Genomic DNA, 27,703 nt, shown 5'->3' with positions numbered 1-27,703 from the left:
CAAGTTATTAATACATGTATGTTTGAAGTTATTCCCTGATCTGAATGTTTTTGAAGCCCTAATGTAAAGTATTTGACATATTTGGAATAAGGAAATATACTAGATATGTTACAGGAACCTCTCAATAATATGTGAACAGGGACTACAACTAACGAAGGAGAATATTTGTAGCTCAGGGTTGAAATGAGGGGTCCTTGGTGCTCTCTGAGCTTGCTTGTCTTCTTGCAAACATTTCATGACCCTAACTAGGTAACATCATCAGTGTTAGTAAGGAGTGCTGTTGGCTGTCAGAATATAAACATTGACATCAAACAGCACTCCTTACTAGCACTGATGATGTTACCTAGTTAGGATAATGAAATGTTTGCAAGAAGATAAGCAAGCTCAGAGTGCACCAAGGACCCCTCAGGGACCACAACTGTTAGAAATGGCTTAGGTCAGGGGTAGGCAACCTCGGCTCTTTTATGACTCATGGACTTCAACTCCCAGAATTCCTCAGTCAGCATAGCTGACAGGAATTCGGGGAATTGAAGTCCATGAGTCATAAAAGAGCCGAGGTTGCCTACCCCTGGCTTACGTCATTCCCTCTCCACCTACAGGTAAGCTTCTGATTTTGATAGTTCACCAGTTAAGCACTTTGGAGTCCTGTGACATAGTACTAGATGAAACATGCTTTTCAAACTGATTTTAAGGAAAGAGGCCAGTGAGATTGCAGTAAGCAATCCTCTTTCTCATTTCTTCGGGAAATTTTCAGGAATGGAATCCAGAGAAGAATCTGTTAGTTCACTTCATGTTCACACGCAAACCTGATTCATTTAAAACATGGCTGCTTATAAAATGAATCTTATTATTTTTCTTTCTTTTTCATTCGGCTGCACTTTGGACCCAATTTCTAGGGAAATATTGCTATATAGGAAGCATCTACCTTATTTATCTGAGCATTCATAGATTTCATTATTGTATTGAAAACATTGTGGTTTTTTGGAAAAAAAAGGTGTCCAGTGATCTGCTCTTCTGCATTATAGAATATTGGGAAAAAGATGTCCTGCCAACAGTTTACAGCAAATCTGGATGGACTAAATGATGGGAAAGATTTTGCAAAGGATCTGTTAAAGGTAATGTTATGCCCCAAAATTAGTCATTATGATTGATAAAAGCCCATGTGCCTGAAGTTGAGACCCTATTCACACAACACATACCTAATGGATGATAAGCTACCACTGCTTACATGCTGCCCCTGCAAATTCTCATTTTCATTCTTAAGAAATTGTCTATATCCGCCTTTGTCACCCTGTCCTACAAATGTCTTAAGACTATAATCCGTATTATTCAGTTTACATAATTAATGGACATGATGCTTGGAGATTATGGAAATTGTAGGTCAAGACATCTAGAGGCCCCCAAATTGATGAAACTCAATGCAAATCATCAGAAAAAGTGTTATATTACTTCAGGTTGCAAATATAGAAAATACTGAATTCAGAGTTCTTTGGTGTTAAAGTCTTCTGTCTCTTGAAAAGATTTAAGGATGCTCCCAAGTTTTTATTTAATGCACTTATTTTGTGTTAAATAGGAAGCTGCTCACCAAGGAGTATTCAAACTGATGCATCTTCTACTACCTTCTGAAGTAGTACAAACTTGGAAAAGAAAATAGGTTCTAATGTAAAGTATCAGAATATGATGCAATTGCCAAATATGTGTGTCCTCCAATTACATACTAATTTCTAACCACGCTTTGTCATGTAATGGCTCATAGCCAGCAGTTCAATCCTCACTGGCTCAGGGTTGATTCAGCTTTCCATCTTTCTGAAGTCAGTAAAAGGAGGACCCAGATTGTTGGGGACAAAATGCTGACTCTGTAAACTGCTTAGAGAGAGCTGTAAAGCACTGTGAAGCGGTATATAAGTCTAAGTGCTATTGCTATTTGAATTGCTATAGCAAGCAATATTTCACTGCTACTGGTTCAGAATCACTTTTGAATACTTTTACTGCTTCAGTACTATCTCTGCTTCTGGTGCATTGCTCCTTCTACTTGCATATTTCAGTCACATAGAAAATCATGGAGACCTAAAACAAATAGGGAGAATCAGGTTACTTGTATATAGCAACACAGGTTTCTCCAAACCGATGTTCATTTCTTTATCCCTTTCATTGTAAAATACAACAGGTTTTACAAGAAATAAAAACCAAGAAGTAACGCAGAATGGTTATGTAGTCTGTGCCACTGTTAACATGATTAATATAGATTTATATCAAACAGCTAGCTATCTTATAGAATTTGTTCTTTACAAAAAAAACCCTCACTTAAATTAGACCATTTTCTTTCGGTTACAATCTTCTTAATACCAGAGCTATGAAGATAAAACAGTAAGGTAGTTCTAAAAATGCTCTAAAGGAATACCTAATGAAGAAACATAAATTGTCTTGATTATTCATTGTTCATATACTCTGAGCAATGGTCACATAATAAACAAGCAAGTTCTTCAAACCTATTTTTCCATATAGGACTGTCCATTAAACAAAGGAGGCAGCTTGAAGGTGTTCAAGAACAAGTGTCTACTGCACACCTTGTTCTAAACCCGTGTTGTGATTCAGCGTCAGCCTGTGGTTTCAGCAGCTGAATCGGACAATTCTGAGGAGGAGGAGGGGTTTGGAGAGCCTTTGGAGCATCACAGAGCCCTCAGCCAGGCCCCTCCCGTCTTGTTCCTCCTCAGACCCAGCTGTGTGAGCCTGAAAGATTAGACAAAGATGATCCACAGCTGGCATTGTTCAAGGACGCTCAAAGTAGGAGGCAGACAAGCAGAAGTGAACAAAGAAAAGCAATGAGGCACCTCGGGAGGAGGCAAAGAGAAGCCACGCCCTGGGACTGTTGTTTAAAAGGGGAATGTGTGGGAGGTGCTGGTTGCTGAAGGCAACCGTTTGCAGAGCTTCTGATATAGTCTCGGTCTGTATTTGTTTTACTCTGTTTTGAACTGTTTCGTTTAGTTTTTGCAAATAAATTTGGTTGGCTTAATTCCAGCCTATTGAATATAACAAAGGGGTTGTCCCTGACATTTCTGCAGGGCCGGTTGTAGGCTGGAACAGAACAACCCGTGGTGGCGAACCTATGGAATGTGTGCCACAGGTGGCACGCAGAGCCCTCTCTGTGGGCACGCGCGCCATCATCCCAGTCCTAGGCCTTCAGCTGGGTTTTATAACCCCTTTTTGCTTTAGGCCTCCGCCACCATGTGCAAAAAAAAAAGGTTCAATCAATCAATCAATTTCAACTTTTTGCGGGGAAAAAAAAGATCTCGCAAAGTTGGAATTGATTGATTGAACTTTTTAGTCCCACCCAGTCTGCCATTACCACCGCAGCCACGCCCACCCAATGGGCCACACCCACCCAATGGGCCACGCCCACACGGAACCCGACGACGCATAAGTGGGTTTTGGGTTGCCGTGTGAGCACTCAGTCTCTAAAAGGTTCGCCATCACTGTTCTAAACTAATCACTTTAGTGGCTTATTGTTCCTGGGAAATAGAAGATGCTCTCCCAGGCCTTCCGTGCTGAAGCAAAATGTATTATGTCTAGCTTTTGTACACAGAATTCTAAGTAAGTGCTGTCTTGCCCTATGGTATGTTAGAATAACTGTAAGAATATTTTCCCATTTCAGAAAATTTAATAATGATTAATAGATATTCTGAAATATTCTGATAATACTATGTTCTTGTTTCAGGCCCTGTATAACTCCATAAAAAATGAAAAACTAGAATGGGCAATGTAAGTAATTGTTTTAAATATACATTGCATTGTTTTCTATTTGTAGCCAACCTTGTAACTGAGGTGTGGGGTCAATGGTTGAAATTATTTAATTAATCTATTGCAGGGCGTGACATGTTAAAGCCAACCTTGGTTGATCTGAGAAAAAATTAAGGAGGGTTTTCACTGGGAACCATCAGGGAAATGCTAAGGCAGACCAGGGGTGTCAAACTCAATTTCATTGAGGGCCGCATCAGCATTGCGGTTGCCCTCAGGGGGCCGGGTGGGTATGGTCAGGGTGGGCGTGGCCTCCTGGGTGGGCATGGCTAGAGTGCGTATGGCCTACTGGGTGGGCGTGACCAGCTCTACATCGTTCGCATCAAGGGTGCCTATGGCGGCCTGGGCAGGAGTGGGACAGATCTGGGGGTGTCTGGCAGAAGGAGGGTCTCTGGGCCAGGGCCAAGGCAGTGGGGGCCGTTCCCTCACTGTTTCCAGGATGGCTTCGTGGGCCACATGAAACCACTTTGCGGGCCGGATCCGGCCCCCGGGCCTTGTGTTTGACATGTCTGCTGTAGGCTGAGTTGGGAAATCAAAGCCATATCCCAGAAGGCAAGGGGAAACCTCTTCACTGTAGTTGCCCCCAGCCCAACATGGATGTATCCATTCAGTCACCAAGAATCAAGTTTGGCACAGAGACTTTCTTGTTTAATGGAACTCAGATTACTCTATTATTTTCAGTGCTCATTTTTCATTTTAGCAGCATTCTTTTTAGACTAATCTAAATTAAATGTTAAATTTAGGAAAAGGGTTCAGTAATGATGACCTCAAAGCAGAGCTTAGCATCAGATATTGAAAATACTTTAGTTTGGATTTTAATACAAGCCAGGAAAAAAGAAAAACTTTGTTCCCTCACATAGCCATTTAGTGTGGGACAAAAATCAATTTCTCTATCCTGGAAGTCTCACCGATATTAGTTTTTTTGTTTCATGGGACTTACTGCTACTGAAATTCATCTATATTGGTTTTACTAAGTAATCTATTTCACATGTTTGGGAAAATATGTTCAGATTCCAGCTTCTTTCGAGCAAGCATTTGCCGGTGTATTAGGCTAATAAAGGACTTTGAAGGTAAACAATGCCTCAGAGTCACTTGAAAAGGCCATACGTCGGAAATTTGACATAGTCCTCGACTTACAACAGTTTGTTTAGTTTGTTTAGTGACCATTCAGTTGAAGAAAGTGACTTATCATTGTTTTTCACTCTTACGACTGTTGCAGCATCCCCATGGTCACGTGATCAAAACCAGATGCTTGGCAACTGGTTCATATTCATGATGGCTGCAGTGTCCTGGGATCATGTGATCCCCTTTTACGACCTTCTAACAAGCAACATCAATGGGGAAGCCAAATCCACTTAACAACTGTGTTACTAACTTAACTACTGCAGCGATGAACAGCTGTGGCAAGAAAGGTCATAAAATAGGGCAAAACTCAAATTTAGCAAATGTCTTACTCAGCAACATAAATTTTGGGCTCAGTTGTGGTCGTAAGTTGAGGACTACCTGTAGTCCCTGCAATACTCTGGACAAGTTTTTTGGCAAGTGATTTGCTTTGGCCTCCTTCATAGGATGTGAGAGAGGACTGGCTAATGGTCAGGTAGATGGCTTTTTAAATCTAAGACTGGACTAGAACTCTTGGTCTCCCATTTTTAGCCCAATGCCTTCATCATTACACCAAACTGGCTCTCTTTTTAATTGAGGAAGTGGTTAAATATGTTTGAGAAAGTGCACAGTATATGATATTGCATCTTAGATCTTAAAGCTCTACCAAGCCAGAAAAGAGTCTGAAGCATATAACACAGTAGTTGTCTTGGTGAACAATTTGAATACTTTCTTTGGGTGCTTCCATCATTACAGCTGCACACAAGGAATGTTTTATATGTGAGAAGTGAGCATTCCAGATGTACATTTCAACTATCAGTGGGGTCACTGTGGAACTAAAGGTAGTGGTTTATGCTGTCATTGCTTTAGGACTAGGAATGCTGATTTAAAAATAATAATAATCAGAGTGACCCAGAAATCAAATGGTAGAATTAGAGCAAAGTTTATTAACATTCCGTAGTTGAAAATTCTGGCCAGTGAATCTCCTGAAATTGGACTTAAATAGCAGAGATGTCCAAAAATTTCCAAAGTCTTGATCACTCCTTCAACCTAGAGAGAAATTTGTGTAAAAAGACTCAAAGGCAGCAGAACAAAAAGAGAGTGAAGGTTTGGCAGTAAATGTTCAAATCCAAGGACTAGACAGGTTGAAAGCAGAGGGCCTTAATGGCAAGGGTAGCTCAAATATTGTAAGATTCTAAAGAAGAGTACAAGGTAAATTTTTAGTTATTAGAAAGATAGAAAGACAGAAGTAACCAGTTTCCCAATTCAAACTGATAGAAAGGGAAAAGAGAATGGCAAATATAATGGATCTAGGAAAATACAGACTAATCAGCTGGACATTAATTTCCGTGAAAATCACTTTTATGTATGAGACAGCAGTGTGCTGCAGCTGCCAAAAAAAAAGTCAATGCAATCCTTGGCTACATCAAGACAGATCACTAGAAATCATAGTAGCTGTAAGGACCTGCCTCAGCTAGATCTCCCAAGAAAGCAAAACCCTTGAAACAAGCATTGTCTCAAAAGGAACTTTTATTGAGAGTTAGTGATGGCAAGAGAGCAAAGCAAAGTCTAAAGATTTGGCACGTAAAGGATTACATCAAAAAGGCAATTCAAAACTCCTCCCCCAGTGTCCAACCGTCCAGTTAAAATCCAGCCAATCCACAGGTGCCACTGTGTTGAGAAGCTGGAGATTTAGCGCCCATCTCAAGGTCTCTCTCGATTTCGTTTCCCAAGTGCCCCAAGCTTTGTTGTCTGGAGATAAGGCAGATGTTTTCAGGTTGCATTCATCTCACCCAGAGGGAGGACATCTCGTACAGAGCAAAGCAAAGCAAAATAATATTCCCCATGCAAGCACCCTCCCCTAACAGCATGGCAAGCCCCGAAAATACATAGGCAAAAGCAAAAAAGAGAAATGGGAGGATTAAAGGCAAATACATTTGAGGGGCTCTGACAGTACCCCTCTACTTAAACCTGGGCAGGTCTCTTCCAGCCCTGTGATTCTAAGAGCATAAAGAGATGTGGTCCTGTAGAAGCCTAGGCATTCATTTGGATTAGAAGAGGATTTCTCCATTTAAAGTCAGCAAGAAAAGGAAAGAACAGGTCATAAGGTAAGGTAGAATCCAAGTGCACTTTCAACCTATACTTTATACAGACTTTATATATACAATATTTAGACTAACATTTTTGTGCCATGGAAGTCAATTGTTCTCTCCTGTAAATCCAGTTTCCACATTACATTTATGTATACATGCAGTAGGGACGCGGTGGCTCAGTGGGTTAGGAAGCTGAGCTTGTCGATCAGAAGATCGGCAGTTTGGCGGGTTGAATCCTGAGTGCCGTGTAACAGAGTGAGCGCCTGTTACTCGTCCCAGCTTCTGCCAACCTAGCAGTTCGAAAGCACGTAAAAAATGCAAGTAGAAAAATAGGGACCACTACAGTGGGAAGGTAACAGCGTTCCGTGCACCTTTGGCATCTAGTCATGCCGGCCACATGACCACGGAGACATCCTCGGACAAATGCTGGCTTTTCGGCTTTGAAACGGAGATGAGCACCGGCCCCTAGAGTTGGAAACGACTAGCATGCTCCAAAGAAAATCCTGGTCTGTTCTTGCTAATCTTCCTGTTTGACTCTTGTTTGATGTATGAATCATTTATTTTTGTTAAGAAAAATATTCTGCTGCTTTTTTGTTTGAAGGACTTTATTATTTGGAACTGTAAATAAATTTGGGTTGGGTTTTTCCATCCTATTGATTTAAAAAGAAAAAAGGGGTTGTCCTTGAAGCAAACTGGGATGGTCGTAGGCTGGAACAGAACAAGAAGAATAAAATCATTTTAAAACAAAAAGCAACACTAAAAAGCATCCAAAATAAATATACACAGCAGCCAAGACGCTTGGCCTGTCATCAGTAAAGGCAGGAAATGGGACCTTTAACAGATGTAACCACCCAGGCTCAGTAACCCAGGTTTTTAAGGCCTTACAAAAGACCAACAGAGTTGGGGCCATTCTAAATAGCAGGAGCTACTGCAGAAAACGCCATCTTCTAGCCCCTGCCAGTCAACGCTCTGGCTGACGGGAGCTGTAGCATGCCCCATCTGCTAGATCAAATTGAATGGGTGGAGATGCTTGGAAAAAAGTGGTACCTCAGGTAACTTGGCTGCAAACCATACAGGACTTTACAAGTGACAACCAGCATCTTGAATTGCACCTGGAAACATAATCAGTAACCAATGCAGATCAAGCACTAATAGCATTATATGTGCCATATATTTGGCATCTATCTGCAGCTGTATTCTGCACCAGCTGAAGTTTCTGGATGCTCTTCAGGTGCAACGCCAAGCAGAGCGTATTGCTAGTCTAAACAAGAGGTTACAAGGGCATGGATGATGATGAGCTGGGCCTCCCAGTCTAGGAATGGGGGAGCTTTCTTTATGGGGCAAGTTTCCTTTTGGTGGGAATTCTTACATCTTCTGAGCTTCTGGGTAGAATCCACCTCATTCTGCTCTCCATAAAATATCAAACATTAGAAAGAAAAGGAATACCAATTTGGCAGATTTGCAGTCCCATCATCCTAGCTTCTGCTCTGGTTGCTTATTCTTTCAAAATTCACTAGATAGGTACACAACATGAAACAAATATATAAAGGGGTGGGGCATCAACTGAATACCAGGTTTGTATTGTCTAATTGATTAGCTGGAGCAAACAAGCTCATGGGGTTTTTAGAGTCCACAGCTGTCAAAATCTCACTAATATAGAAGAGCTGTTAAGGATTTTGCTGCGTTTTTGTTGTTTGTTTGTTTTTTCAGATTAAGGGGGGAAATACGTATTTTATAGAATAGAATAATAACTTTATTGTCACTTTGAATGTACATTAATTGGCATACATTAAAATGAAATTTTGTTGCATACAGCTCTCAAAGGGTCACCGCCTCCAATATACACTACAAAAATGTGACAAAAATAAATAAGTACAGAATTATGCATATACTCACATATATTATATGACACTAAACAACAGTCTAGTTCAGGTTATGTATACATGTGCATGGCGAGAAAAACGAAGCATGCAAGTTTACCAGACGGATGGCATAGGGAACAAAGCTATTACAGAATCGGGTAGTCCTGCTAGAAATACTTCAAAACCTCCTCCCAGAGGGGAGCAACAGAAACAGACCGTAAAGTGGGTGTGTGGGGTCTCTAAGTACATAGCGCTTATAAACATACCAGGAAGCGAGCTTCCTATGATCTTCTCGGCTGTCCTTACCACTCTCTGTATGGACTTTCTATCTGAGGCACTGCTGCTACCAAACCAGAAAGTGATGGAGCTTGTTAAAATGCTCTCAGTCGTGCCTCTGTAAAAAGTGGCCAGGACAGAAGGAGAAAGATGTGTTTTCCTCATCCGACGCAGAAAATGCAGATGCTGGTTTGCACCCTTTACTAAGGATGATGTGTGGAGAGACCAATTCAGATTGTTTGTTATCTGCACCCCCAGATACTTCATATTGTTGACCACCTCTACAGCTGTATCCTTGATACTGAATGGAGTATGACTGTGCCGGTTCTTTCTAAAATCTAAAATTATTGTTGCAGAGGTTCACTGGAAAGATCTATTTTGCGCAATTTAAAAAGTGCATATCCATAATTAAAATTCATTAGAAAGAAGATACTCCTCCAGCATCATAGCAGAATCTAATGATTTGAGAGTCCTTGTGCTTTTCAAACAGTATGGTCCATCTCTTCCCACTCTGGAATGTTTCGGAATATTTGGGGATGCTTTGAAGATGCTTTGCCCTTTGTTGAAAATTGCAGGAAGAGAGTTGATATCATTCAGAACTGGCACATCTAAATTTAAATGTTTCCTGAGATACAATATGTAGTGACAACCCAATCAGGTTTCAAGGTCAGATGTAATGTTTCAGAACTAGACCAGAACTCAAGTCCCTTTTCTAAGCAGTCAAACCCATTTTCCAGTAATTCTTCAGAGGAAATCTGTATAAAAAGACTCTGTCCAAGAGAAGTCATTTATGTTGCATGAGAGTATAGACCTGTAAACCTCTTGAAAGAGACGGATCAGGCAAATCGTTGGAAAAGATAGATCTGATATGTTACCTAAAACACATCTACACACATTTCCAGATACCCCAATGCCCCCCAAGCTAGCAAGCTTATTGGCTCTAGCAACACATATTGAAGGAATCACAGGCCCATTTTTCTTCCGGCCCTCTCAATTCCTGGCAAATAGATGGGGAAGAAATGGAGGTAGTGACAGATTTTATTTTCCTGGGCTCCAAGATCACTGCAGGTGGGGACTGTAGCCAAGAAATTAAAAGATGCTTGCTCCTCGGGAGGAAAGCCATGGCAAATCTAGACAGCACACTAAAAAGCAGAGACATCACCCTGTCAACAAAAGTGCGTATAGTCAAGGCTATGGTCTTCCCAGTTGCAATGTATGGCTGTGAAAGCTGGACCATAAGAAAGGCTGAGCGCCAAAGAATTGAAGCCTTTGAACTCTGGTGCTGGAGAAGACTCCTGCGAGTCCCTTGGACTGCAAGGCGATCAAACCGGTCAGTCCTAGAGGAGATCAAGCCTGACTGCTCTTTAGAAGGTCAGATCCTGAAGTTGAAACTCAAATACTTTGGCCACATAATGAGAAGAAAGGACTCACTGGAGAAGAGCCTAATGCTGGGAAAGATTGAGGGCAATAGAAGAAGGGGACGACAGAGAATGAGGTGGCTGGATGGAGTCACTGAAGCAGTAGGTGTGAGCTTAAATGGACTCCAGAAGATGGTAGAGGACAGGAAGGCCTGGAGGAATGTTGTCCATAGGGTCGCGATGGGTCGGACACGACTTTGCAACTAACAACAACAAAACCACTTGCCGAGGTTTCTACAGTATCCCCAGAGCTCTTTAATTCTTGGTGAGTGCAATGGAATGAGATTCACCCAATCCATGCTTTCATCAGCCCTTTGATATTGCTCAGAAGCTGCAAATAAATTATAGAGAGAAGCAGAGATTTTGAAGATCAGTCATTCCTCACAGAATTTGTCCCACTCCATTTCTCCAGACAAATAGAGACAATCTCAGCAGCAACGTTCAAGGGTATTTTTCTTCTTCTCTTTTGCTCTACTGAGGAGACCAAAGCCCAGCTGCTAAATAGCCTTTTTGCAAAGTGAAGCTAAAGAAAGGTAGCCTGTCAGACCACACTGCTGCTACGGTCTGCTCAATGGACAAGGAGTGAAGAAGAGGCAGTCTGGCACTGGGGGATGGTGCAGAGAGGCAGCCAGAAGGCAAGCAGGTGGTGAAGACAGAGCATAAGCAAGCATTTGACACAGGGACAATTCAGCAGCCACCCAAAATGACTGGCAGGGCACAAGCAGGCAGGAAGGCAGCTGCCACCAGAAGGGCATAGGCAAGCAGTGGACATGTTAGAATAAAGCAAATTAGAAAGGGAAGTCAAAGGAAACACAAGGAGAGGTGGCATGAATAGGGCTCAGGGCTCACTTTTGACTGGTGTCAAATCTGGTAGCAGAGAAATTGATGACTAAATGCTTAATTATAAAGAAAAACTTGATGATTGGGTTGAACAATGTTGCTTGTTAGTCAAAATATGCTTATCCTGGGGACAGTGGTCAGATGTTATCAAAAAACTGTCCCCAAGTGGCGACACGCTCCAAAAGGTCATAGGAACGATTTTCTACCAGACCTCTAGTAACATCTCATAGAAACATAAGCATCAGCTAGGTAGTGGACAGCTGGATTACTCTTTTGCCCTGATGTCACCAGCTCCAAAGTCATGTTGCACATACTAATCTCCACAGGAGATTTGGAGGAACTGATGATAATGAAGCCCTCTGCCTTCCACAGAATCAGCACCTGCCTTTTTGTCCCACCACCTTCTCCACCTGCCTTTAAGTCTAGGATCATACAAGATGGCCAGCATCTATGCCCTTTGCTGGATCTTTTGTTCCATGTACTTTATTATGCTTCCCAAGAATGCTGCCTGCTATGCTGTGTGAGGGAAATTTTTGTGGGTGCACTGGATACTGATTACTCTGCCACCTCTTCCTTTCTATTTAATACCTCTCATGGGTGAATTACTGTGGCTTAGTAAAATAATTTCTGTATCTTTCACATGCATTAGTTCCTCTTCCCTTACCCTAATTGGGAGTGCATTTAGGCTGCACTGCTCCTCCTCTAGAGCCACTCACAGACTTGGAGCCCTGGCAGTTCTATGAATAGAATAGAGTAGCGTAGAGTAGAGTAGAGTAGAGTAGAGTAGAGTAGAGTAGAGTAGAGTAGAGTAGAATAAAGGTAAAGGTTCCCCCGCACGTGCGTGCTAGTCGTTTCCGACTCTAGGGGCCGGTGCTCATCTCCGTTTCAAAGCCAAAGAGCCAGCGCTTGTCCGAGGACGTCTCCGTGGTCATGTGGCCGGCATGACTAGACGCCAAAGGCGCACGGAACGCTTTTACCTTCCCACCGCAGTGGTTCCTATTTTTCTACTTGCATTTTTACATGCTTTCGAACTGCTAGGTTGGCAGAAGCTGGGACGAGTAACAGGTGCTCACTCTGTTACGCGGCACTCGCGATTCGACCCGCCAAACTGCCGACCTTCTGATCGACAAGCTCAGCATCCTAACCCACTGAGCCACCGCGTCCCTTTAGAATAGAATAGGAATATCTTTATTGTCATTGTGTAACAATGAAATTAAGTGATTAAATTAATTAAACACTCCTGGAGTACTGTACTGTGGAGGTAGTCCTTGACTTATAACTTTGTTTAGCAGCCATGCAAAGTTACAGTGGCACCGGAAAAGGTTATTTACATCTGTCCTTGCATTTATGACCTTTACAGCATCCCCATGGTCATGTGATCAGAATTCAGGCACTTGGCAACCAGCATGTATTTACTATGTTTGCAATGTCCCAAGAACATGTGATCGCTTATTTGCAAGCTGACTCCTGAAAAACAAAGCCAATAAAGGGAAACTGGATTTGCTTAGTGATCATGTGATTCACTTAACAACTGCAGTGATTTGCTTTAACAACAGTGGCAAAAAGGTCGTAAAATTGAAGAAATCATGATGATTCAGCATGATACATATTCAAATCCAATCCATTCCTGCTTCATTTGGAGAGCCATAAAAGTAACCTGACACGTTCCAATCTGGTTAAAGATTCAACTGAATCTTACTTTCCTCGTCTCCATCCATTTGCACAGGGTATGTGAGGTTTCACCTTGAAAAATTACTGCTAGGTGTGGCAGAAGCCTGTCTCCAAAGATGACTCTCATCCCCATTTGTTGTCCAACTATAGTTTCCTCTGTGTTAGAGCTTCAGAATTAACACAGGCAAATTGAAATAATTGCTTCTATTCCCTTCATTCCCTTTCTGATGCTGCAGTCTGGAATACTTCTATATTAATAACTTTAGACCAACAGTCACAATGAACCTAACTGGTGACTTTTTTCTTTTTCTAAATACTGTGTGGCATTTCCTCCACCACCACCCCCAAATATATATATCTATGTTTTGGTTTAATTTTTTAAAATTCATTTTGTCTTGCATTGAAGTGATGAAGATGAACTCCGGAAGTCATTATCAGAATTGGTGGATGATAAATTTGGGGCCAGTGCAAAGAAAATCACAAGGATAGTTGACGGCAGTAACCCTTTCCTAGATGCTCCCCAGGCCCAGAATGCTGTTACCTACAAGCATGGCATCCTCACCCGGAAAACCCATGCTGACATGGATGGGAAGAGAAGTAAGTCTTAATTGGGGAGGACGAGATCAGGACAAGATTGGTATGATGCAATAACAACTTGAGTCTATGATGCATTTATTTTATTTTATTTTTTTAATCCCATTTATATCCCGCCCTTCTCCGAAGACTCAGGGCGGCTTACAATTTAAGCACAAACCAATGTGCTTAGCAGTAGCCTTCATTCTATGTTATATGCCTGCTTATTAGGGCTTTCAGCTCCCCCCCAAGCGGCATTATTACAAAGTCAGCTTAATTGCCCCCAACAATCTGGGTCCTCATTTTACCTACCTCGGAAGGATGGAAGGCTGAGTCAACCTTGAGCCTGGTGGGACGTGAACCTGCACTATCAGTGCAAATAAAGATGGAATAAATTATCTTTACCATTAATTAATGTGTCTGTAATTAATTATTTTACAAATTTGGACATATTTTTTATTTTTTTTATTTTAATTCCATTTATATCCCGCCCTTGTCCAAAGACTCAGGGCGGCTTACAAGCTTAGCAGTAGCCTTCATTCTATGTATATGCCTGCTTATTAGGGCTTTCACACCCCTCCCAAGCAGCATTATTACAAAGTCAGCTTAATTGCCCCCAACAATCTGGGTCCTCATTTTACCTACCTCGGAAGGATGGAAGGCTGAGTCAACCTTGAGCCTGGTGGGATGCGAACCTGCACTAATTGCAGGCAGCTGGTGTTACTTAAGGAGGCATTAGCCCACTGCTCCACCAGGGCATCATCTTCATCTCCTCATTTTATATTATTCAGGCAACTTTCAGGTTCAATTATCTTTCCTTTTGGTTCAGTTCAAACCAAAAGGATTTAAAAATCCTAGTTTCATATATCACATTTATGATAAATCCATCTTTTAATCATGTTTTTTTAATGAGCCACAGTGACTAGGTTTACACAAGATTTTAAATCAAAACTAAGCCAATCACAATCAATGAAAGTTAACATCCTTGTTAGTTGCTAGCTTATAACTTCTACTGGCAACGTAGCACTACAGAATCAATAATATTTTATTGTGATTGTTTTAAAAACTGTTTCATATGCCTAAATTGTAATTCAAAGGTTGCTTCAAAAGGCAACCCAATGACTAGGCTCTTACTTTACACTAATGTGGTTTGTCTCATAGTAACTTATTGTATAGTGGAAAGCCGTGATTCATGGCTTACCCATACTATGTAACGGATTAAAGCATCTTAGAGCACAATCGCCACCGACATGTGATTATTGGATTCCACTGAAGAAATATGAAAAGAAGCCCTTGGAAAGTCCTTGCCGCTCCATTGTTTGTAGTAGAAAGTGTTGAAGTCATTTTCACAGAGAAAATAAGTGCAACACATAAAATTGTGTGTGACTTCTTGAAATGTTGATAATTCCAGATTAAAACAATTCCAGTTAACTCAATTTACTATGGATTAAAGGGAAAGCAGAGGAATGCACATGTTTTTTTTTACATTATCAGCAATCTAGTCAGAAACAGCTTAGAGTTCAGAGGTTACTTACTATTTTTTATGCATTGTCTTTTAAATACCTTTATAGTGGGTGATATCTAGCTCAATCCATGCTTTTCCCCATCATGGATTCTATACCACTGTTTCTCATGTTTTTGTTTTTGGCATGATCCAAGAGTGACCTCATTCCATTTTTTTTTTTGCTTGATAATTCAAAAGTGATCCTTTAATATTTTATTTCTATTTATTTTAAAAGTGCTTGTTCATATCTATTAAATTGAAAACAAACATGTATATAGTCTTATTAGTCTCTCTTATTAGTCTCTCTTATCTTGTTTTTTATGGGTTGCATCTGAAAGGACCTTTCTGTGGACTTTTCTTGTGATTTCACATGATAATCAGATAGTCATGGGAAATATTTATCTATTATTTTCAGCTCCAAGAGGACGAAGAGGATGGAAGAAATTTTATGCGGTGCTTAAAGGGACCATACTGTATTTGCAAAAGGTAAGGATGGTTGATAACTCCTTTTCCCACAGAATATTTCCTCAGGGCAAGAATTTCTATTAAACCTAAAATGCCCAATAGACCAATATTAGGAGAAATGTAACGTAGGAAGAAACCTACAAAATCTAGTCTTAAAACCTGGCTCTGGAAACTCACAAGTTTGCTTTATAGGCAGCAGAAGGTTTTGTTTGGAACCAGCTAAACATTTTGCTTTGTGAACCAAAGGAAAAGAAGGGTATTCATAGACATACAGTCATGTTCCAATTTCAGAAGCCAAATGGCTTCTGAATGATCATTGCTGCAACCAGGGCTTTTTTTCTCATAGAACACTCATAACGGAGTTCCAGCATCTTTTTTGGATGGAACCTTGTAGTGTAGGCAAGGCAGGTTGTATGACATGTGTGAGTTCCGGCACCTTTTTCTTTTACAAAAAAAGCACTGGCTGCAACAATACCAATAGGATGGGCTTGTCCATCACAATTGAGCTTACGGACTGGTAATGATATTCCAAAAAAATTGCCATGGCTATGAGGCTTAGGAGCAATATCTGGGAAGCTGCCAATGGTGCCCCTCAGCATCTGGTTCCTCTAATAGTTGGTCCCCCCCTACCTAAATATAAAGCCAACTCTGACTCTATTACTTATCTGACTTTCATTAATTCTTTGTCCATATATTCAAAATGTATGGAATATGCCATTAATGCTGTACCTCAATCTTTAGTAGAGGGGCAATAAATTTCTCCCTATTTTTCTCCCTAACCACATGTCACAGAACTGTTTTGTCATAGGAGTCTCTCTCTCTCTCTCTCTCTCTCTCTCTCTCTCTCTCTCTCTGTGTGTGTGTGTGTGTGTGTGTGTGTGTGTGCATGTGTGTGTTTTATGTAAAGACTTAATTAAAGGAGGATGATTTTTGCACATAATCATCCTATGTTATTTGAATTCCTGAGAATTCAGGGGGAGATGGGGGGGGGGAAATCAGCATTTAGGTCCTACAGCATTGAATATTAACTTCCAGCTTCTACTTTGCCATGGTTTTAAGTTGGTCTGGTATAGGTCAACAGATCAGGGGACTTGGATTTTCCAGGAGCCTGAGAAATTGACATGTAATTTAAGGAAGGAAAGAAAAAAAGGAGGGAGGAAAGTGAAGAATGACATAGTAACTTGGTAAGGAACACAGACTGTAGTGGAAAAAGACATGAAGTAGTAGAAGAGTGGAAAATAAAGAACAAGAAAAGAAGGAGTGAGGAAGATAGAGGAGATAAATGTTGGAATACTGAAAGAAAAGAAGAGTCGTTGTGGTGAATGTGGCATGCCGAACAGGGAGGAAGAAGAAAAAGAAAGTAGGAAAGGAAGAAAGAAAATACATTTAGGAATCATCAAACATTTCAGTTTGGGAAGGAAAGTATGAGTGAGATACTTGGTGTCAAGTTCTTTGAAGGATGGAGGCGCTTGTTCCTATATCATCATAACATCTGAGAAAGATCCCCATAGGAGGAGAAACACAATTGCAATGCCATGGAAAGGCAGGGAGGGGAGGCACCTAACGACCATTTGATTAGAAACAATTAGAGACTGGAAATATCACTTTCACCATCACTGCTTTGGTTGCCAGAAGACTTCATGAATACCACGGCTAGCTAGGGGGAATAAGCTATTGGAGAAGAGGAAGCCTATCACCACCCAGCATCACCATATCTTTGACAAGAAGAGCAAGAAAGTAGGACTCTAAACCATCAAGATGGGATTACCATGTTATACTCTATTTATTATTATCTTTGAAGATTAACTAATTAAATAGACTTATACACTGGTCCATAACATTTTACAGCCCTCTCTAAGCGGTTTCCAAAGTTAGCATATTGCCCCCAACAATCTGGGTTCTCATTTTACTGACCTCAGAAGGATAGAAAGCTGAGTCAGAAGAAAGCTTGAGCCTGTCAGGATCGAACTCCAGATTGTGGTCAGAATTACCCTGCAATACTGCATTCTAACCACTAATTTGGTTATGCTTAAACCACATTATTGTAATACCCTAAATATGAAAATGTGCTTAAAAGTTATATGAGACATTGAATTAGTGTTGTGTGTAGCTGTTAGAATTCTTGTGGAGTATAAAATATTAATAAAGGATAAAGGTAATAGAGGTAAAGATAAAAGATAAAAAAATCAATATTAATAAGGGTAAAGGTAAAGGTTCCCCGCACATATGTGCTAGTCGTTTCCAACTCTAGGGGCCGGTGCTCATCTCCATTTCAAAGCCAAAGAGCCAGCGCTTGTCCGAGGACGTCTCCGTGGTCATGTGGCCGACATGACTAGATGCCAAAGGCGCACGGAACGCTGTTACCTTCCCACCGGAGTGGTCCCTATTTTTCTACTTGCATTTTTACATGCTTTCGAACTGCTAGGTAGGCAGAAGCTGGGACGAGTAACAGGCGCTCACTCTGTTATGCGGCACTCGGGATTCGATCCGCCAAACTGCCGACCTTCTGATCGACAAGCTCAGCGTCCTAACCCACTGAGCCACCAATTTGGTCTAGTGGTTAAGGCACCGGAAGACTGTGAGTTCTGGTTCTACCTTAACCATGAAAGCCAGCTGAGTGATTTTGGGCCAGTTACTCTCTTTCAGTCCAGCCCATTTTACAGAACTGTGGGGAAAATAGGAGGAATAGGAGGAGGGAAGAGTATTAGATATGTTAGCTGCTATAAAGGTGGATATAAATTAAATACATAAATGTTCAGATCACTTTGCACTTCCCAGCACCCAGATACATTGGTTGCCTATTTATCTCTGGGCCCAAGGTTAGGTTCTGGTTTTCCTTCTTATATTTCTAAATGATTTAGGAGTAGGCTATTTCAACAGTTTTAATACAGGCAAAGAAGAAAAAGAACGACTCCCCTTCCTAGATATTGACACAAGGAGATAACAGCAAATTAGCAATCTGCATAAAATCCACACACACAAATCAAATTCTAAATTTCACAAGCAACCACCCCACCACACACACAGGAGGAGCTGCATCCAGACCCTCTTCAAAAGAGACAAAACACACTGCAGCACCAAGTCATTAAGAAAAACGAAAGAGAAACACATTTTTGATGTTTTCCTCTGCAATGTCTATCCAAAAAACTTCATAATTGAGTGTTTGTCATCCAAAGCTAAAGTATTGTCTGTATGAAATCTTAAAAATTTAGAATTCTGATCAACTACAGCCCAGACCTATAGGAATTCCTACATATTAGTAAAGATAGCTATGTAACATGCCTATCCGTAATCTACTTCCAAAGAGATTTTAAAGATTTTTTTAAGAATTGGGACCATAAGCTATACAATATCCCCTATTATTTTCATAGGACCATAGAATCATAGGGTTGGAAGGACCTCGGAGGTCTTCTAGTCCAACCCCTTGCCCAAGGCAGGAGACCTTGCTGCATCCCAGATAAATGACTGCCCAAACTTTTCTTGAAGACCTCCAGTGAGGGAGCACCACAACTCAGAGAGGCAAGCAGTTCCATTGATTATTGTTCCCACTTTCAGGAAATCGCTAGCTCTGGGTTGGGTCTCTCTTTAACGAGCTTCCACCCATTGCTTCGTGTCCTGCTCTCAGGTGCCTTGGAGAATAAGGCGACCCCCTCTTCTTTATCACAGCTCTTCAAGTACTGGAAGGCAGCTATCTTGTCATCCCTAATCCTTCTCTTCACTAGGCTTGAAATGCCTAGTTCCTTTAGCCATTCATCATACAGTTTAGACCCCTTTTCATCTTTGTTGCTCTACTCTGGACTCTTTCTGGAGTCTCAACATCTTGTTTGTATTGTGATAACCAAAACTGGACTCACTATTCCAAGTGTGGTCTTACCAGTGCAGTATAAAATGGTACTAACACTTCATGTCATCTTGATTCTATCCCTCTGTTGATGCAGCCATTGGCACTACACTGGCTTTTCCAGCAGTCCCAGCACACTGCTGGCTCATATGTAAGTGTTTGTCCACCAGGACTCCTGGATCCTTCTCACAGTTATTGCTGTTGAGCCAGGTGCCATCTCTTCTATATCTGTGTTTTTGTGTAAAATCTTCTTTTCTTGCCACTGAATTGCATTTGTTGGATAGGGCCCAGTGTTCAAGTCTATCAAGATCTTTCTCTCAAGCCTATCTTCTAAATCTAAAGTGTTGGCTATTCCCCACAGTTTGGTGCCATCTGAATATTTGATGAGTTCCCCTTCTTTCCTCTCATCTAAATCATGTATGAATCACTTTATTTAATTTTATTATTTCCATAATGTATCACTATTTCTTTGGAGCCACTGATGTAGAACACAGATGAATAGTAAAACAATTTGTACAAAATAATCTGCAACAAAATAAAGTAACAAAAAGTGCAAAATATAGATTATAAAAAATTAAAACAACTATTAACTAGTGTATTACACAGGAAATAAATTTTTTTAGCCAATCATCTGAAACCAACCATACTTTCCCCAGGAAAGGTTTTCATTATATGATCAGAATATATAACTTGAAAGTTTTCTGCACTCAACTAGCAATTTAAATTAGTTAATTTCTATTCATTGACATTATAACAAATGTTGCTGCCCCACCTTTAATTTTTGTTATCATATAGTTTTCCCATCTATTGTCTGTATACCTCCATGCATGTAACTTGCTGATTAAAATTCAGAAACTGATTTTTTCTACAACAAGTGACAGGAAGCATGGAGCAAGGAGATAGTTGCTATTCCCACTGACAGGACATGATATTTTCCAAGTATTTGATACCTCTCATTTTAAGCAGAAATGGAAAGCAGAAAAAATGCTAGGAAATAATGTAGCAATAAAAACAAGAAACGTGAAGAACTGCACATTGGGGTAGTACTACAATGTTTAGGTGCAAATATTGTCCAAAGATGGTAGAAAATCCATCTCAGAGTTTTGATCAGAATCATCCTTGAAATTAACCTTGAAATGAACTTCTTATAGATAAATTGATGAGTAACAATGGAATATTTTGCTGAATCTTTAATAAGAAGCAGTTATAAACCAGATTTATATTTCCTATATGCATGTTTGTGTACTATACTTTTTTTCTAGTTTGAAGTCTATATCAGAGAAATCCCTTATAGCCACTAAGACCATTATTCATTTGAGAGATTATTTTAATTGTGTGTGGTTAGTGTTTCTTTTTCTGTGATTATCTCTCTCGGTGTGTGTGATTTTGGGTCAATAACATTTCTATAATCTAATATACGAATGTAAGAAGACTCTGTTTAAGTTTAATCTGAAAGAGCTGTTACACCTGATTAAAACAAAGTACATACTGTAATGGAACTGTTGTGATCATGTATGTGATTCTTACTTAAGGTTTTAGAAAGTGTGAATGGTAGCTAATTGTTCAACATGCTGTTAATATATAGATAAGAATTATCCACATGCCACCAGTCAAATCACAGAGAGAAGATTTTCATTATTTGAGGTGTGTGGCATGTATCCAAAAGCCAAGAAATGCTTGACAGTATCTACATTTCTAAAGACTTGTCAATGAGGAACAGAAATATGAAGAAGAATGCATATTATGTGATGAAACACTACTCACATAAATGCAGCAATCCTATGAAACAACTATTGAATGTGAATTCATTAGTAGGAACACAATGCCTTAAGATTATAAGGGAATACTAGTTAAATATCTTCAAGCACCCAGAGATTTAGGGCAGGAGTCTGTAATCACCACAAGAGATAAACAATTCCGTGAAGAGTCAGTTATGAGACAGGGTCTCCTGGATCACTGAAGTTTTGGGGCAAAGTCCAGACTGGAAAGTCCTGGAACATACCAGAAGAAAATTAGCCTAACAGCAAGGACGTCTGTATATAACAGGCCTTATACAGTTTATGGCAAATGGGAGCATCAAATAATACAATAGCATCTTACTTCCTAATTCCAGTAAATGTCTTTGGGTAGAATTGAGTGCCCAATTTTTGCCGTGTTGAATTAATAAACTTTTGTTTGGGGAAAAAAGTACTTGTCTTCTGTACACGTTTTACTTTTAGACCTTGGTTAACATGAAAAATAAAAATATTACACTGCTCATTCACTGGGTAATATGAATCACTGCATTAACTCATCAGTACATAGGTCCCTCTCTTTTACCCCAGGAGAAGCTTATTTATAACAAAATGCATCCTGCTTCCTCATCACATATCACATGCATTAAAAATGCAACATTATACTTTGCAACCTGCATTTATTTTATCTCCTTGGGTTTTTTTAAAAAAAATTGTGCAGTATATAGCACTTGTCAACACCAGTCCCAGGGATGCATACGCAAAAGTTTGTAAAAGAACTAGCACGCTCCATACTTACACTTTGAAATAAATACAAAAAAATTAGGATTCAGTAGTTGCTGGAAGAGTATTCAAAAGTGAATTCCTTTATTTATTGTGTCCAAGACATTTCTTCAGTCTTTATAGGGGTGTCAAACTCAATTTCATTGAGGACCGCATCAGCATTGCAGTTGCCCTCAGGGGGCCGGGTGGGTATGGCCAGGGTGGGCGTGGCCTACTGGGTGGGTGTGGCTAGAGTGCGTATGGCTTACTGGGTGGGCGTGGCCAGCTCTACATCCTTCGCATCAAGGGTGCCTATGGGGGCCTGGGCAGGAGTGGGACAGATCTGAGGGTCTCTGGCAGAAGGAGGGTCTCTGGGCCAGGGCCAAGGCAGCGGGGGCCGTTCCCTCACTGTTTCCAGGATGGCTTCGCGGGCCACATGAAACCACTTCGCGGGCCGCATCCGGCCCCCGGGCCTTGTGTTTGACATGTCTGCTTTATACATTCCTCTTGTGAATATCATATGATTTTATTCTTTCCTATTTATTTTTATGGTCTTCATTGGATTGGAGTCTCGGGTTTTTTAAAGGAAAATCTGGAGAAATATCTGTCAGCCGATACAAAAAACTATATTCAAATGATTATGGACGAGCTGCTGTTATCTTTCTTCTCTGTCACAGGATGAATATAAACCTGATAAAGATCTTTCTGAAGTAGATCTGAAGAATGCTATTCGCATTCATCATGCCTTAGCCACAAAAGCCTCGGATTATAGCAAAAAGTCCAATGTGTTGAAACTGAAGACAGCAGACTGGAGAGTGTTCCTCTTCCAAGCTCCGTAAGTAACACAGGAAAGATTATTACAACTTGGAGTGACTTATTTGAGATGTTGTTTTTAACACCTTCCAAAGGCCATAGAAATTTGGGAAGTAAAAGGGAAAATAGGGCATATTCAGCCTGGCAGAAGCTTAACTCATCTGTTTCAGTTCTTAGGTTAATGAAAAACTGAACAATCATGACAACCATTAATATGTTTGTAAATTTGAGTGACATGATTTTGGGGGCATCTGGGACCTCAAAAAATGGGGACTGCGGTCCATGGACTGTGTTTCTTCAGCTATAAGCTCTCTTTTCATATAGCAAAGTCTCATGATTACATTAAGGTTCTTATTATAATTGACATTATCATCAGATCTTACTGTTCAGTAAATGAACAGTAGCAAGCGCTGGGGAAATCTGGAAATTCAGGCAGTTCAAATGAGTATAAAGATTTATTGCCAGTTTAAGCTCTCCACAAGAATCTGACCAACTAGCAGTCAAGGGAAAAGTGCAGGAGATAAGAGAGGCATTCAAATTGGGCTGGACTTAGATCTTTTGTGGCCTGCAGGGACTCGTGACTTATGAGATATTTGACCCCTCCCTCTGGCTTAGCCTGGTCATCTCCTACAATTACCATGTAATTAGCATTAGAAGCCATTATTTGAAGGCAAGGACACAGTTCTATAGTACCATAGAAGCAATTCAGGACTACTCTATAAATACTGTATAAAATAATATATATATATATTCAGAATATATATATATTCTGTTTTCTTCTACATTAAAAGAAAAAAGAATATTCATCCCAACATAATTGTCAGGTTCTATAAATTATGTCCAGACAAATATAATTATATCTATAAAACACAAATAAATCATAGCAATAATGTAGGTCAGTGGTTCTCAACATTTTCTACACCACAGTTCCCCCTTTAATACCTTTTGTGGCCACAGACCATGGCCACGACCCCCAAGACTTAACTCAAGCAGCAGATGCCAGCAGTGGCCAAGAAACCTGCATGTAGTCAGCCTTCAGAACAGGGTCCCCAACCCCCAGTCCATGGACTGGTACCGGGCTGTGGCATGTCAACAACTGGTCCACACAAACAAGCAAAGCCCCATCCATGGGATGCAGGCAGCACACAAAACCATGCCCTCTCCGATCCACGAAAAAACCTTTCTCCATGGAACCAGTCCCTGGTGTTCAAAAGGTTGGGGACCTCTGGTTTAGAACTCAACTTGAGAGAGCCTCTATTAAGAAGAATGCAAAGAAGAAGGATTCATTATTGATGTGAAAGAGAAAGGTATTTCAGTTCAGTACCAATGATCAGGTCTGCTTTTCATACGAGTGGCACGATAAATGTCTTTCTCTCTGGGTGTGTATGTTTCTGACCGTTTGGCTTTCAATGCTGCCTACTTTCCATAGAAGCAAGGGAGAAATGCTATCTTGGATCCTGAGAATAAACTTGGTAGCTGCCATTTTTTCTGCCCCTGCATTTCCAGCTGCTATTTGCTCCATGAAGAAGTTCTGCCGGCCTCTCTTGCCATCTTCATCAACTAAACTCTGTCAGGTAAAACTGAAATGTAAGGTGCACGTAAGGTGGCCTGGAATTCAGGCAAGCGCTGAATAAAACGTGCTGCCGAGCAGGCCTCAGCGGTTGTCTTGTCCATTTTTTTTTCTTTTTGCAAGAGCAGAATATGCATCACAAATCATAGAAGGCCCCAAACTCAGATTAAAGAAGGCAAGTCATTTCTGCTCCCTCTTTACATGCCTTGGCTGATCTGTTTTGGGATGAAGGCAGGAGACAGGTAGACAGGTAGCAGAAATATTGCCAGGCTTAGGAGGAGTTTCTTTCCCATATCTTATGTGACTTATGCTACCTTTCTATTTAAAATGTATAACCTGCCTAAGATAACTAACACTGTAGTATACTATCTATATACTATACTATACTATACTGTACTGTACTGTACTGCACTGCACTGCACTGCACTACACTACACTACACTAATTTGAAAGCAACAAGAATAATATATTTTGCAGGATCATTTTTGAAATCAGTCAGGCACAAACATTTGTTAAAATAAAATAGTTTTATTTTACAGAAGGGATGAGTTAACATTTTCTTCTTTTCTATCAGAAAGGACAGCTACAGTCCCATGAGAATAAAATGAGGCAAATTACAGATGAATTAACTGAACATAAACTGCACCCTGTAGTGAAATGCCTGAAGTCAAAAGAGGCTGAAGAATATCGTTTGAAGGAACATTACTTAATCTTTGAGGTGAGTCTTCTATTATCTCCTACCGATAGTTGGCAAATGATAGCTGTCAGTAGAAGAACTAATGAACTTGATGAGACGTGCACAAAAGCATCTGACAACTGGGCATCATAATCTACTTCCATCCCATGATCAAGCAAAAGATTTTTCCTAATTGAGAAATGAAGTTATGTCCTTTCAGGATGCGCTACGTTTTCTATTGAGGAGACAGGAATAATTCTCAACTGTAAAAGATATAAATACACCTATGATTTGCATGATTCATGCCACCTTGTTTTTCATTGCACATCTCCTAAATAATTTTGGGCCAGATAAATAGCTTTCATTCTGTTTCACTGCCCTCTACAGAAAAACCGATATGAGACGTATATCAACCTCTTATGTGCAAAGATAAAAGCTGCGACAGATGACCTGGAAAGAATTGAAGCCAACCTCTTCACAATGGAGACCCAGGATACTTCTTTGAGGAAGACTTGTTCCAGTCCTTCCATAACCCAAGGGCAGTTGTCTGTTGAAAGTAAGGCAGAAAAAGACATTGTAGAGCCAAACGTTTCACACATAGGGAGTCAATAAGAGAGAGCTGGTTCTCCTTACCTGCAATTCATGAGCACAACAATTTCTCAGATCTAGAGTTACTTCAATAGAAAGAGTTCAAAGGCGTTTTAGTTTACACTAATTCTATCCTGGTGCTTATGTTTTTTGAATTAGGCTGCCCATGTTGGTTTTCCTGAATGAATATGCAATAAAAGGGCAAATTTCCCATAGAAGGGCTGCATAGGTCTTTGGCCCACTCCTTGTCTTTGTGAGTACCTGCATTTTCCAATGAACAACATGTGTGAAACTGATAACATGGGAACCCAACTGAATTCATTTCTTTGTTGTTGTTTTTTTAAAAAAAACTGAGTGAAATGGTAGTTCCATAGCCCTTGCAATAGACTTACAAAGAAAACTATTGAAATAGTGGGAAGATTTTTATCCATTGCTGATAAGAGGTACTGGACTGCACAGGGTATCTGTTGAATCGCATTTTCACATGAATTGTAAAAACTATATTACTATACCTTCCTACTGCCAAACACAGGTGTAATTGGTTTCAGATATGTAAACTTGCAATCTAACATAGGCCAAAACAATAGCAGGAATAAAATTGCTTTTAATATACAGGGAACTCTTAGCAAGACTAAGTCATATTTTGAAAAGGGAATAGCATATTTCACTTGTTTTCCTTTCTATTTCTAACAAAAGTCCATCTGAGTTTGCTGCAGTAAAAGCTGCTGTTGCTATGCTCTCAGCCTCTGTAAATAGCCAATTCACAGCTCTTGTTCCTGTTCCTTCTGCTGCTTCTTCCTGGCCACCCAAGCATCAGCAAGATAACCTATAGGTGTGATGACCATGGAATACTGAGTTGCAATCACAGATAGTTGTACATATTCCATTTTGCTGTAAGCATAAATATACTTGCATAATGGGATGTTGTGCTTCTGTTCCTTTTCTAAGTGTTTTTAAGACCTCCAGCACTTTATTTATGGATTGATTCATCCTCATCTTTTTTTCTAGACATTTTTCAGTCCACCAAGTTCCAATTTTAAAGGATCTTGTTGTAGCTGCTAATTACAGTAATTTACAATTTATATTTTTGCAGCTTTTTAAACTAAAGATAATAAAGAAGATTTCTTTGGATTCTCACAGCTTTGGAGAATTTATAAATGATTGAGTTTCCATGTTTCTTACCGCTCTCTTTGTCACCAAATTTTTAACCATCATTTTTGTATAGTTTGATAATTTTATTTGAAAGACTGCACTAAAAATTATGTACAAATAAATATTTAAACTGTTAATAAAGAAAATTCATCTAAAGTTCCATTTGGCGTTTGATGATTTTTAACTATTCCGTAGCATATTTATCCTTATTTAATGATCCTTTGGGGAGATTTACTGACATGGAGTGGTAATATTCCCTCAGTTATAGATGTAGTAACAACCTGAGTTGAGGCAGGCTGGCAATAAAGGAGCGATGACTTCTGTTGATGATTACTGCTGATACAGAATACAATGACATTTCTCTTTTTTGCCCCAGTTGACTCGGGTTCCCATTATTCCATTTTGTGTAATTTGCAGATCTGATAATTATTCCACTTACCTGTTCATCAAAATCACTAACAAAATGTTGACAAGTTCAGACACTAAGACATGTAACAACCCACTTTATACTCTCAATCTGATAAGGAATGATTGATGAATGCCTGATGGGTATGATTTTTAGACAGCTATATATTTTACTTGTCATGCCATTCAAGTAGATTTAATTAGATCTGTAATTAGAATGTCATGAGTTACTTAATTGCTTTTCTCACATTAACAAGTACTATGTTTATAGCATTTTCATAGTAAGTTAGCTGATCAAATATGAGACTATTTTTCATGATTTGTTCTTGAGAACAATTTATTTCTGATAAATTACCATAGAGATGGGTGTCAAACACCCCATGTCACGTGACGTGTTGCGACATATCGCAACTCTTTTTGCATTCCCAGCAATGGAGTGGGCGCGGCTTCAGTATGATGCAACTGGCCCACGGGCCGGCAGTTTGACACCCCTGTCATAGAGTTTTCACAGAATTTAAAGTTCACTCTCCTTATAAAATCTTTGCAGGTATTAATGTCCTACTAA

General features: G+C 40.0%; 1 protein-coding gene across 1 annotated transcript in view; it reads left to right on the top strand.

The window, feature by feature from the left end:
* Positions 1–27,703, top strand: part of PSD2 (pleckstrin and Sec7 domain containing 2) — a gene marked incomplete at both ends in the record, with an annotated part of 70,819 nt that extends 43,116 nt beyond the window's left edge. Inside the window, 9 exons of the mRNA XM_083360291.1 lie at positions 1,026–1,115; positions 3,716–3,759; positions 13,463–13,653; positions 15,549–15,619; positions 22,612–22,769; positions 24,177–24,321; positions 24,892–25,035; positions 25,381–25,569; positions 27,686–27,703. Of these exons, the coding sequence (XP_083216417.1) occupies positions 1,026–1,115; positions 3,716–3,759; positions 13,463–13,653; positions 15,549–15,619; positions 22,612–22,769; positions 24,177–24,321; positions 24,892–25,035; positions 25,381–25,569; positions 27,686–27,703 (1,050 nt within the window). The remainder of the gene's footprint in view (positions 1–1,025; positions 1,116–3,715; positions 3,760–13,462; positions 13,654–15,548; positions 15,620–22,611; positions 22,770–24,176; positions 24,322–24,891; positions 25,036–25,380; positions 25,570–27,685) is intronic.

Source organism: Vipera ursinii (assembly GCF_947247035.1).
Source record: "Vipera ursinii genome assembly, chromosome: 3".
Lineage (NCBI taxonomy): Eukaryota > Metazoa > Chordata > Lepidosauria > Squamata > Viperidae > Vipera > Vipera ursinii.
This window is presented reverse-complemented; position numbering and strand designations above follow the sequence as displayed.